At 32.6% G+C, this 12,958-nt stretch overlaps 1 protein-coding gene across 1 annotated transcript in view; it reads left to right on the top strand.

The window, feature by feature from the left end:
• The window catches only part of LOC149785657 (dynein axonemal assembly factor 3-like), a 32,473-nt gene that overhangs the window by 17,612 nt on the left and 1,903 nt on the right, over positions 1–12,958 (top strand). Inside the window, exons 10-15 of the mRNA XM_089931228.1 lie at positions 115–237; positions 642–774; positions 2,293–2,457; positions 6,903–7,017; positions 10,195–10,269; positions 11,363–11,444. Of these exons, the coding sequence (XP_089787354.1) occupies positions 115–237; positions 642–774; positions 2,293–2,457; positions 6,903–7,017; positions 10,195–10,269; positions 11,363–11,444 (693 nt within the window). The remainder of the gene's footprint in view (positions 1–114; positions 238–641; positions 775–2,292; positions 2,458–6,902; positions 7,018–10,194; positions 10,270–11,362; positions 11,445–12,958) is intronic.

The following is a 12,958-nucleotide window of genomic DNA, read 5'->3' on the forward strand; positions in this document are numbered from 1 at the left end:
TCAACTGAAATGTTTGATTGATGTTAGATTAAAATTCAGTATCTTTTCTTGCTAAATCTTAATATTACCATTGAAGTAAAATAAACATTACTTTTTACATTTATTTTCTTACAGGAGGGAGAGCGAGTTGCTAAACGAGGCTATTGGGGAGATATCATTGTTAGTCCATACGTTGCCCTTGGTATTACATGTGAAGAAAAGAGCTTCTTCAAGAAAATGAATAATGTTCATGCCAAGGTAATTTAATGCTAACCTAGAATTGCATAAGTTTTATTCAACAATACCAGATATATTATCTAGCAAAAGTTTAGTCTTGCTTAGGTCTCTGACCATCATCTTATAATTTAAATATTTAGTGATGGTGTTCCACAACAAAAATGCTTGAGATGAGCACAAAAGAATTTAAACAAATCTTAATGTAAACAAACTTTTTCCATTATTAATGTGAAATTAATATTGAATGTTCAAGTTATCTAGGATTTTTTTTTACACATGATAAATAAAGCTTTAATGCAGATTATGTAATCTGCATGTGATGCTGTGATTTCTTGTTTTTACAGTTAGATATATCATGTTTTTTATGTTTGGTATGAACTATAATTTGATGGTATAGGCAGAAATTCACTTTCTTAATAATGCAGACAGCACAGGAGGTGGCAGAGTTTAACATGCTATCCATATTCCATGAGCTGGTGACAGGGGAGAAATATGTCTTGCCTGCCCAAGAGGAGAAAATACAGAAAACAGAAGAAGAGTCTGGCCCTAAAATCACAGGTATTGTGAGAGAGGGTACAGAGTAGGTCCATTTCATTTTATACATATTAAATGATAGCCTTTTAGAAAAAAAATCACAAAGAATAAGTGGAGATAAAAAACAAATGTGTACAGAACAGCAACTAAAAATTGTGTATTTCAGAATAGAAAGAGACACACACACACATGGAAAGTTATAGATTCTTGGTTATTTAAACTTTTGGAATAAAGCCTCAATTTCACCAACTGATTGTCGACAAAGACTTAAGGTGCCTGCCTTAACAATGACCAATCGATTGTCTTACATCTGGATTTAAAATTTGAGACAAATCGGTAACATTGGACAATAATGTTGTTTCTGTACTCAATTTTTCAAGAGAAACATGTACTATCTTGAAGTTACATGCATATGATCAATGGTCCAGTACTATAATGGACCTTCCTTTAACATTTAATTTTGAGAATAGTACATTACAGACATGGAATGAAACCTTATCAACCATTTTCTTTTGACAACAGTACATTACAGACATGGAATGAAACCTTATCAACCATTTTGTTTTGACAACAGTACATTATAGACATGGAATGAAATCTTATCAACCATTTTGTTTTGACAACAGTACATTACAGACACGGAATGAAACCTTATCAACCATTTTGTTTTGAGAATAGTACATTACAGACATGGAATGAAACCTTGTCGACCATTTTGTTCTAGGCGTTTCAGCAATAATTCAGCACATGAGTCCTCCAGAAATCAGAAATTGTTCTTATTTTCTTATCAGATTTTTTCCTACTGAAGACCTGCTGACCAGTGAAAAAATTTACTAATTTTCAGCAGAAAGCATGGTCATTGCCCAAAACAGAAGTGTTATTGATTTCATACTCTCATCTTTTGTGTTGGCTGAAATAACGTACAGGTTTGATAATGCCTGATCTAGAAAGTTTACTTCACCAAAATTAAATTCTATTTATTTCATTCAAATGCAGCATTTGCAAGAAAATACAGCAGATTTTATGCAGAATCTGTTCTGTGCGTTAGTCTTATTGATTAACAAAAGTTGTTGTTGTTGTTGTTATAGGGTTTAATGCCATTTTTCAGCACAAGATAGGCTATACATGGCAGACAGTATAACTGGTGGAGGAAGAACCCTGGAAAACCCAGGGAAGAACCACTGACCCACAAGAAGCTACTGGCAGGCTTTCTCACATACCCGGTACCCATGTTAGCCAAGCCTGAGACTCGAACCTACGCAGACAGAGGTGAGATGGCAGTGATTCGGAACAGTGAGCGCTTGAGACTACTCGGCCACTTGGGGACCCATTAACAAAAGTTGGATTTTCTTTGTTTACATTAACTTGAAACTAATCAACTGCATCTCAGTAAATATGTAGAAAATATAGGAAATACATCAAGATATTAATTAGTGGACTACTGTGATTCGAACATCTCATTATCAGAAACATTTTCACATCAATGCAGAGAATCCTTTATGATGGCAAAGGATCACTATACAGTATCATGTTTGTTTACAGAAATAACAGAGGAAACAGCAGAGGAGGTGAAAGAGGAAAAGGAGGTGAAAGAGGAAAAGAAGAGCCAGGAGGATGTGATTGAAGAGTATCAAAAGGAGTTAGAGACAGAATTAGCAAACAGGGATCATCAGGCCTCCCATAAAACACCACTGGATGAAGAGTATGGTATGATACAATTTAGGAATATATTAAACATATTGTCAGACCTCAGATAAAACACAATGGATAGATAAAGAGTATGGTATGATACAATTTAGGAATATATTAAACATATTGTCAGACCTCAGATAAAACACAATGGATAGATAAAGAGTGTGGTATGATACAATTTAGGAATATATTAAACATATTGTCAGACCTCAGATAAAACACAATGGATAGATAAAGAGTGTGGTATGATACAATTTAGGAATATATTAAACATATTGTCAGACCTCAGATAAAACACAATGGATAGATAAAGAGTATGGTATGATACAATTTAGGAATATATTAAACATATTGTCAGACCTCAGATAAAACACAATGGATAGATAAAGAGTATGGTATGATACAATTTAGGAATATATTAAACATATTGTCAGACCTCAGATAAAACACAATGGATAGATAAAGAGTATGGTATGATACAATTTAGGAATATATTAAACATATTGTCAGACCTCAGATAAAACACAATGGATAGATAAAGAGTGTGGTATGATACAATTTAGGTAAATATATTAAACACATAAATAGTCAGACCACAGATAAATCATAATCGATAGATAAAGAGTGTGATATGATACAATTTAGGAATATATTAAACATATTGTCAGACCTCAGATAAAATACAATGGATAGATAAAGAGTGTGGTATGTTACAATTTAGGAATATATTAAACATATTGTCAGACCTTAGATAAAACACAATGGATCAATAGAGAGTGTGGTATGATACAATTTAGGAATATATTAAACATATTGTCAGACCTCAGATAAAATACAATGGATAGATAAAGAGTGTGGTATGTTACAATTTAGGAATATCAAATATGTTACATTATCATTTTTTCAAGATATTGTTTTTGGGACTGCGCAAGAGATGTTTATTATTATGCAAAAATATCTTTCATTTTCAGCAAATTTTTATGTACAGATATTTATCAGTCTTAATAAGAATATAAAGTTCTCCATGAATTAAGAGAAAATAAAAGGTCATTATTATTCTGATTAATGGTGGATATTTAAAAAATACAGACAGTTTCAGGGCTTGACAGTTATGGTGGTCTAAGGTCCAGGATACTTTTTTGGCCACAGACCTGTCATATATTACTAGTACTGACCCATTGGACTTAATATATTTAAAAACGATGTGCTGTTTAATTCTTAGAAAGTGTTAATATAGTCATACAAGTTCACTGATGCAAGTAGAAGCTGATCACTTAAAAGGGAGAGACTGGTTATAAAATTACAGGAAACCAGCAACTTTAGCAATCAGTATGCAGAGTGTCAGTCTATGATTAATCTTCGTAAATCAGACATTTATCTTTCCTCAACCTCAACCTAAAATCATGCATCTTCTCAGTGGATTTACCAAATGTTCTAGAAGAGTTTAACTGTGATTTATCAGCATGCAAAAACCAAGCACATGGAATTTGTCTGTACCTGATACACTGCAGGATGGCAAACATTCCAGAGAGTGTTGACCCCTTTTCCTACTTGATCACTGGGTGTTATAAATATTAGGAAAAAATCTGATATAAGACTTCTCCAATAAAAATATTTTAGTGCAAGGGCTCAGATTTTCATTACATAGTAATAAAATAACATATTGAAGATGCTAAGCAGATTTCAGAAGATCATGAATTATGGTAAGGGTAAATATATATTTCTCTGACATTTCAGGCCCTGCAGTTTGATATGAGAAACAAACTTGAAGTAAAATGGACAGATTGTGTGTGTATGTGTGTGTGTGTATATATATATATATATATATATATATATATATATATATATATATATATATATATATATATTGTTATGACCCTGTGGTCTTAAAGTAAGTAAGAGAAAAGTGCAAGAACCAAAACATTTTGTAAAATTCAGCAAATAATTTATTTTCCTAGAATACAAAGTGACAATTTAAAAGAACTTCATGTGTTGTGAATTAAATCCCAAATAGTTCTAAACATCCAGTAACAAGTCCAAGTGTATAGAGTTCCAAATGAATTCCATTGGCAATCTTAATGAATTCCAATATTGAACTTGCTGATATGACTGTAGCCTTGAATGTGCCAATGTCACTGTGTTCTGTAATGTGATGATGTAAAACAATAGCATAATCCAAAAGATCCTTGAATGAATTCCCAATAGATCCGAAATAATGATTTAGTCCAAAAATATTATTGAGCCACTTTGTAATACCAGTGAATAATAATTTGAATAAATAAATTTACCCAAATTAAGTACTGAGCACAACAATAAGACTGGTTGCGCTTCAGATGTGCAGGATTGAGTAATTTTGAAGTAAACAACATTAATGTAAAAATAGGATGCAAGTCAGTTTCTTTTCTAAAACATTATAATTTATCAACAAGATCAGGAATTTCCAAGTGAAAAACTAATGTCTTAAGCTCAGATACAAGTAAACATGTTTACCTTCTTTAACAATTATTGGAATATTTATTTTACAGTCATAAAGAAATATTAACTACCTATGTTTTAAATTGTTTACAGAATAAATGTCACTAGTCAAATAGACCCATAACTTGATTTTGGACAAAGATCAATTACAAGATATAGATAATACATAACATATAATCATGGAGAAAAGCCAACATACAATACAAATTAAATATATGGAACAATATATACAATGGAACCCTACTATAACACAATAATTGGGGTCCAAAAAATTGGATTGCACTAATAGCGGGGTTGCATTATTGCGGGTTTTACAGTATTTTACTTTTTTCAGAGAACAACGCATTAGCACATATATGTTTGTTCATTTCTAATGTATATCATTAATAGGCTGTCAAGACCATTTACTATCATGCTGTCATGGCATGGAATTCATCCATAATGCATGTAATTCCATTGAAAAATTGCACACAGATTTTTAAAATATTCAGTAATTTTGTCACAGATCATTGTGTTTGAACATCTGATATATAGCAAGAACAGAGTATCAACACCATATACCTACCGTCTGATATTGTACTGTCATGGCATGCATTTAATCCATAATACATGTAATTCCACTGCAAAAAAAATAATTGCATACATATTTAAACTATTCAATAATTTTGTCACAGATCGTTATGTGTCTGAATTCATTGGGAAAAATTAACTGCAAAATTAGGTTAAGAAAGAAGAAGCACATGTATGATTTGTTGCGTTCCAGGGTTTATGAAATGTGTCTGTACAAATCTCATACAGCTAAAATTTTATCCTATTAGTTTCTGTGTACCTTTATCCATTGTAAATTTCCAATAATTAACTCTTGTAATGCTATTCATTTGAATGACTACAACAAGAATAATTAACAAACAAGACATGCTTTCAGCATGCGTATAACTTTTACTTAAGATTTTGTGAATATGGAAAGAAACATGTGAAAAATACTTTTATAAAGATTTTTAAACCGAATGCATGTACAGTTTCATACCCTTTCAATTTCCAGCTAATAAAGTAGACATTATTTACTGGTCAACTGATTGTGTCTAATAACACCGCCAAGCCCTGAAAACATGTTGGCAGCTTTCGTTTTTTGATGTTTATTAAATTGTGAGAATCTTTTATCAACCACCACATTGTCTGCTGCTTGGTTGTTATGCAGTTAAAGAAGAAACACGTCGGCTATTGTTTGAGCAATAATTGTACACAGAATTAACTGAAGACAATCAAAAAAATGACTTACTGGCTTTACTCATGGTTGAGTAATAAGTAACATTTCCGATAATGTTTATTTTGGCATAACACTTCAAGAACTTGGTGAAATTGTTAAATTTCAGAAGCCATGCCACAATCATATTATATTCAGATTCATATGTGAACTCTTCCACCAAATGATAATACAATTTTACAGAATATTTCTTGTACTTAAAAAAAAACAATCCGAGTACGAGAAAAATACACGTACTTGTATTTAAAATTTCAGGAACCACACCACTATTATATTGTATTCGAATTCATACACGATCTCTTCCCAAAAATGATAATACATTTTTTTATACATTATTTCACGTACTTTGAAAGAATAATATAGGAAATTTTGGGAGCCACACCACAACCACATTATATCCGAATTCACATTATCGCAGGGCACTTTATAGCGGGGTTGCACTGTGTATATATATATATATATATATATATATATATATATATATATATATATATATATATATATATATATATATATATATATATATATATATATATATAATCCAAAGAATGCCATGGTAAACCAGTATACAAGTAATACTGCTCACCTCTAGAAAGACATTAATGGCACTGGAGGGACACCCCTATGCTTCTCGCAGGTTTGAACATTGCATATTGAATAAGTTTGAAGGCTACTGTGAAGTTTGTATAATCTCAAATGCATTTGTTTCTGGTAATTACAGAGGCAATGCCATTAGAGAATGTGAAGATTACATTCCTGCCCCTGAACTCACTGTCAGAGCTTCCAAAGAAAGGGAAATATCAGAAGCTCTTTCATATTGTCTACTTTGCCAACAGGTTAGATATGCTTGTAGAATATATCTTTGTAATTTAGTATGACACTGTTTGTTGATGTAGTGGATGTCTTTGTACAGTCTGAGCTCATCATCTGATGTAAATATAGTATGACACTGTGTTTTGATGTAGTGGATATCTTTGTACCATGTGATCTCATCATTTGATCAATAATAGTATGACTGTTTGTTGATGTAGGGGATGTCTTTACACCATGTGATCTCATCATCTAATGTAAATATTGTATAACACTGTTTACTGATATAGTGGAGATCTTTGTACAGTCTGATCTCATCATTTGAAGTAAATATTCTCATTTTAATTGAAAAATTACTAACTTTTCTAAAATGTAAGTCATATTATAACAAATGATAAATTCTGATGGATTACTGACCAATAATGTTATTAGTCACATATGAATCACTGTGTATTAGTAGCTACATGAAGAGCATGTTGAAAATTCAGGTCTGATGCTCATACACCTTGTGTGATATGCAAAACTTAAAACATTCAGGTCTGATGCTCATACACCTTGTGTGATATGCAAAACATAAAACATTCAGGTCTGATGCTCATACACCTTGTGTGATATGCAAAACTTAAAACATTCAGGTCTGATGCTCATACACCTTGTGTGATATGCAAAACTTAAAACATTCAGGTCTGATGCTCATACACCTTGTGTGATATGCAAAACTTAAAACATTCAGGTCTGATGCTCAAACACCTTGTGTGATATGCAAAACATAAAACATTCAGGTCTGATGCTCATACACCTTGTGTGATATGCAAAACATAAAACATTTAGGTCTGATGCTCATACACCTTGTGTGATATGCAAAACAAAACATTCAGGTTTGATGCTCATACACCTTGTGTGATATGCAAAACTTAAAACATTCAGGTCTGATGCTCATACACCTTGTGTGATATGCAAAACTTAAAATATTCAGGTCTGATGCTCATACACCTTGTGTGATATGCAAAACATAAACATTCAGGTCTGATGCTCATACACCTTGTGTGATATGCAGAACATAAAACATTCAGGTCTGATGCTCTGACAACTTGTGTGATATGCATTTTATGACATGAAACATTCAGATTTGATGCTGTAACACCTTGTATGATATTCATTGTATGACATGAAACATTCAGGTCTGATACTGTGACACCTTGTGTGATATTCATTTTATGACATGAAATATTCAGGTCTGATACTGTGACACCTTGTGTGATATTCATTTTATGACATGACATATTCAGGTCTGATACTGTGACACCTTGTGTGATATTCATTTTATGACATGAAACATTCAGGTCTGATGCTGTGACACCTTGTGTGATAATCATTTTATGACATGAGACATTCAGGTCTGATGCTGTAACACAGTGTGTGATATGAATTATATTATAATATGAGTAAGTTCAAGAAGTTATAATATTTTCATAAAATACTGAGAATACACTTACTATTTTACAGATTTTTATGGTGTTATTGTCAGAAGATACATATTTTATATAATCTGCCTTTCTGATCAGGTAAAGGGCATTGTATTTGGAGATAGCTTCACTCTTATGATTGGTCAATGCTAACAAAACTCTGATAATTGGTCAGTGCTAGCTCCACTCTGGTGATCAGTCAATGCTATCTTCACTCTAGAGATTGGTCATTGCTAACACAACTCTGATGATTGGTCAGTGCTAGCTCCACTCCGGTAGTGCTAGCTCCTGTCTGGTGATCAGTCAATGCTATCTTCACTCTAGAGATTGGTCATTGCTAACACAACTCTGATGATTGGTCAGTGCTAGCTCCACTCTGGTGACCAGGCAATGCTATCTTTACTCAAGAGATTGGTCAATGCTAACACAACTCTGGTCCACTCTGGTGATCACTCAATGCTATCTTCATACTAAAGATTGGTCAATGCTAACACAACTCTAATAAGTGGTCAGTGCTAGCTCCACTCTGGTGATCAGTCAATGCTATCTTCACTCTAGAGATTGGTCAATGCTAACACAACTCTGGTGATTGGTCAGTGCTAGCTCCACTCTGGTGATCAGTCAATGCTATCTTCATTCTAAAGATTGGTCAATGCTAACACAACTCTGATGATTGGTCAGTGCTAGCTCCACTCTGGTGATCAGTCAGTGCTATCTTCACTGTAGAGATTGGTCAATGCTAACACAACTCTGGTGATTGGTCAGTGCTAGCTCCACTCTGGTGATCAGTCAATGCTATCTTCATTCTAAAGATTGGTCAATGCTAACACAACTCTGATGATTGGTCAGTGCTAGCTCCACTCTGGTGATCAGTCAATGCTATCTTCACTCTAGAGATTGGTCAATGCTAACATAACTGTGATAATTGGTCAGTGCTAGCTCCACTCTGGTGATCAGTCAATACTATCTTCACTCTAGAGATTGGTCAATGCTAACACAACTCTGGTCCACTCTGGTGATCAGTCAATGCTATCTTCACTCTAGAGATTGGTTAATGCTACTCTGGTGATTGATCAGGTTAATCTAAACGGTACATACAGATTTGAATAATTACCTGGTGATTAGTCAGTAGTGAAGTTAATCTAAATATTACATAAAGATTTGAATAATTACCTGCAATTGGCCATTCTTATCACTGTTCATGTTTTGTACAAATGGAAAAGTCATGTAAATGAATGCCATATTAGAGAAACTTGGCTGTATATGTCATCCCTTTTGAATATGATCAAAGCTATATCTACCCAATAAAAGAAAGTACCAAAAACTCTGCCATATTATCCACATTTTTATTGTTATAATGAAATTTAGATAATTCATCACTTTAAATTTGAAAAGATACAGGTGTTAACAGAATGATATGCTGCAGTTATTTGGACTCTAAAACTTGTGATGGAATTATTAATTTTTACATCATAATTATACAATGCAGTACAATTTAAATTAAAATTAAAAGGCACTCCATCTGATGAATTCCTTCATCTTTTATTTTCTTACTGAAATAATAATGACATTTGTAGAAATCTCGCTAAGCAGATAAGATTTTTATCTTCCAGGTAATATAAATAATCAACAATTGACTGCATGTCACATTTCTGAGATATTTTCCATGTGCTTGACTAAACGATTTCATTAATTATAATGTGAATGAAATTCAGGATATTTTTTCTCTTATTTCAGCCTTGTACATCTGCTAAAGTCAGAAGTGAACCCAATATTTGCTGACAAAGCAACAACTATTCTTGAATCAGCAAGGTATGGTGTGATGATTAATGACAACGTTATTAATTACTTACCTTGGGCCAAATACTGAAAACTGATTTTAACTTATGACTCCACACATAGGAAGGAGCTTCCTAAGTGACATGCCAAAATCAATTTACCTAAAGTCATGAACATACTTTACTTATTGATCAATAAGAAATCATTTGTTTTGTGATTGTCTTCATCCAAAACATAATGATTTGTGTTCAGATAAAGTTTCTGGATGCTTGTTTACTGATGCACCAATCAACAGGAATGGCGTATTATTCATCTGTCATATTTTTATTATAATAAATTGTTGCATAGAAACCATTTTTACTTCCTTCAGTAAGAGTGATATGGAGCTTTATCTTTTTGAACCCAAACTCAAAATGCATTTTTATCACCCTAATTTCAAACCATCCACATAGTTTGGGCCAGATCTGTAATGTCAAACTAATATTATTGTACAGAAGCCATTGTCCAGTCAGTTTCTTTGATCCTTGATCTTTGACCCTAAAATCAGTAGCCTTCTTCCTTATCCCAAAATTTGGTTGACGTATGTATTCTACAGGCAATGTTATTGTATGAAATCCATTTTGCTTTTGAAGTCACATTGACTTTGACCTTTAACCTTTTGACTCTGATACTGATAGGTTTCTTACTTACACCAATTGTAAGCCATCCACTTAGTTTGGTTACCATAGATGATAAAGAACTCAAGTTGTGGCATCAAACTATTTTATTCTTTCAGTCAGTGACCTTTGACTTTTTGAGCTAGAAATCAGTAGGGTTCTTCTTCACTTAAGTACAACAATTCCACAAAGTTCATAATCATTGACAACACAACATCATTATCAATGTGTTCATAATCATCAGCACAATATCACTGTTAGTGTTAATAATCAACAACACAATACCACTATCAGTATCTTCATCATCATCATCATCATCAATACATCATCACTACTAGTGTCTTCATATTGACACAATACTGTTTTGCTATTAGGGTCTTTATAATGATAAACAGCATGTAACTTTTTAATAATTTCAATCGATTTTGTTGATTTCATTTGTATTATTTATATATTTATATCCATACTAGGTATATGCTGGAGTTGAAGATAGAAAAGGTTGAAGAGTATGCTGAGAAAGTTATCAGTATTGCTAAAGCAGCTGGTTGTGTGGTAAGTTTCTAGTATTGCTAATTGGCTGTGTGGTAAGTTTCTAGTATTGCTAACTGGTTGTGTGGTAAGTATTGCTAACTTGGTTGTATGGTAAGTTTTAGTATTACTAATTTGGACATGTGGTAAGTTTATAGTATTACTAATTTGGAAGTTGGTAAGTTTATAGTATTGCTTATTTGGTTGTGTGATATGTTTTTGGTATTACTAATTTGGTTGTGTGGTAAGTTTCTAATATTGCCAATTTGGTTGTGTGGTAAGTTTCTAGTATTGCTAATTTGGTTGTGTGATATGTTTTTGGTATTACTAATTTGGTTGTGTGGTAAGTTTCTAATATTGCCAATTTGGTTGTGTGGTAAGTTTCTAGTATTGCTAATTTGGTTGTGTGGTAAGTTTCTAGTATTGCTAATTTGGTTGTGTGGTAAGTTTCTAGTATTGCTAATTTGGTTATGTTGTATGTTTCTAGTATTGCTAATTTGGTTATGTTGTATGTTTCTAGTATTGCTAATTTGGTTGTGTGGTAAGTTTCTAGTATTGCTAATTTGGTTATGTTGTATGTTTCTAGTATTGCTAATTTGGTTATGTGGTATGTTTCTAGTATTGCTAATTTGGTTGTGTGGTATGTTTCTAGTATTGCTAATTGTGTTGTGTGGTAAGTTTCTAGTATTGCTAATTTGGTTATGTTGTATGTTTCTAGTATTGCTAATTGTGTTGTGTGGTAAGTTTCTAGTATTGCTAATTTGGTTATGTTGTATGTTTCTAGTATTGCTAATTTGGTTATGTTGTATGTTTCTAGTATTGCTAATTTGGTTGTGTGGTAAGTTTCTAGTATTGCTAATTTGGTTATGTTGTATGTTTCTAGTATTGCTAATTTGGTTGTGTGGTAAGTTTCTAGTATTGCTAATTTGGTTGTGTGGTAAGTTTCTAGTATTGCTAATTTGTTTATGTTGTATGTTTCTAGTATTGCTAATTTGGTTATGTTGTATGTTTCTAGTATTGCTAATTTGGTTGTGTGGTAAGTTTCTAGTATTGCTAATTTGGTTGTGTGGTAAGTTTCTAGTATTGCTAATTTGGTTATGTTGTATGTTTCTAGTATTGCTAAAGTGGTTGGTTGTGTGGTAAGATGCCACCTATTCTCCTTTTATCGGACTGTGTTATTTTAAATGTTGTGTTTGGCTACATAACTGCAATGTACACAGGATGAAGATAAAGTTATTTCAAATGAATGTTTCAGCATAATACTTATTCCTTTAGACATGTCATTTCTATTAGATGTACAAATGGACACCATTGTCTTGTCATGTTTGGCTTGAAATCTTCATTGCACAATTTAGGATTGATCAGAAACAGACCAAATAATCGTCAGGTAAAATAAAGGTGTCTTTCAACAGTTAGTCATCTAGAGTGGACCCTTTAAAAGTTGAAGTATAGGCTGTGCCAGAAAAACTGCAGTTGTACTCTTTTTTTTTTGTTGAGAAAAATGCATCAGCATTTATGGAGAAGAGAACATATTCCAT

Source organism: Sinohyriopsis cumingii, chromosome 13 (assembly GCF_028554795.1).
Source record: "Sinohyriopsis cumingii isolate HCF-2022 chromosome 13, ASM2855479v2, whole genome shotgun sequence".
Lineage (NCBI taxonomy): Eukaryota > Metazoa > Mollusca > Bivalvia > Unionida > Unionidae > Sinohyriopsis > Sinohyriopsis cumingii.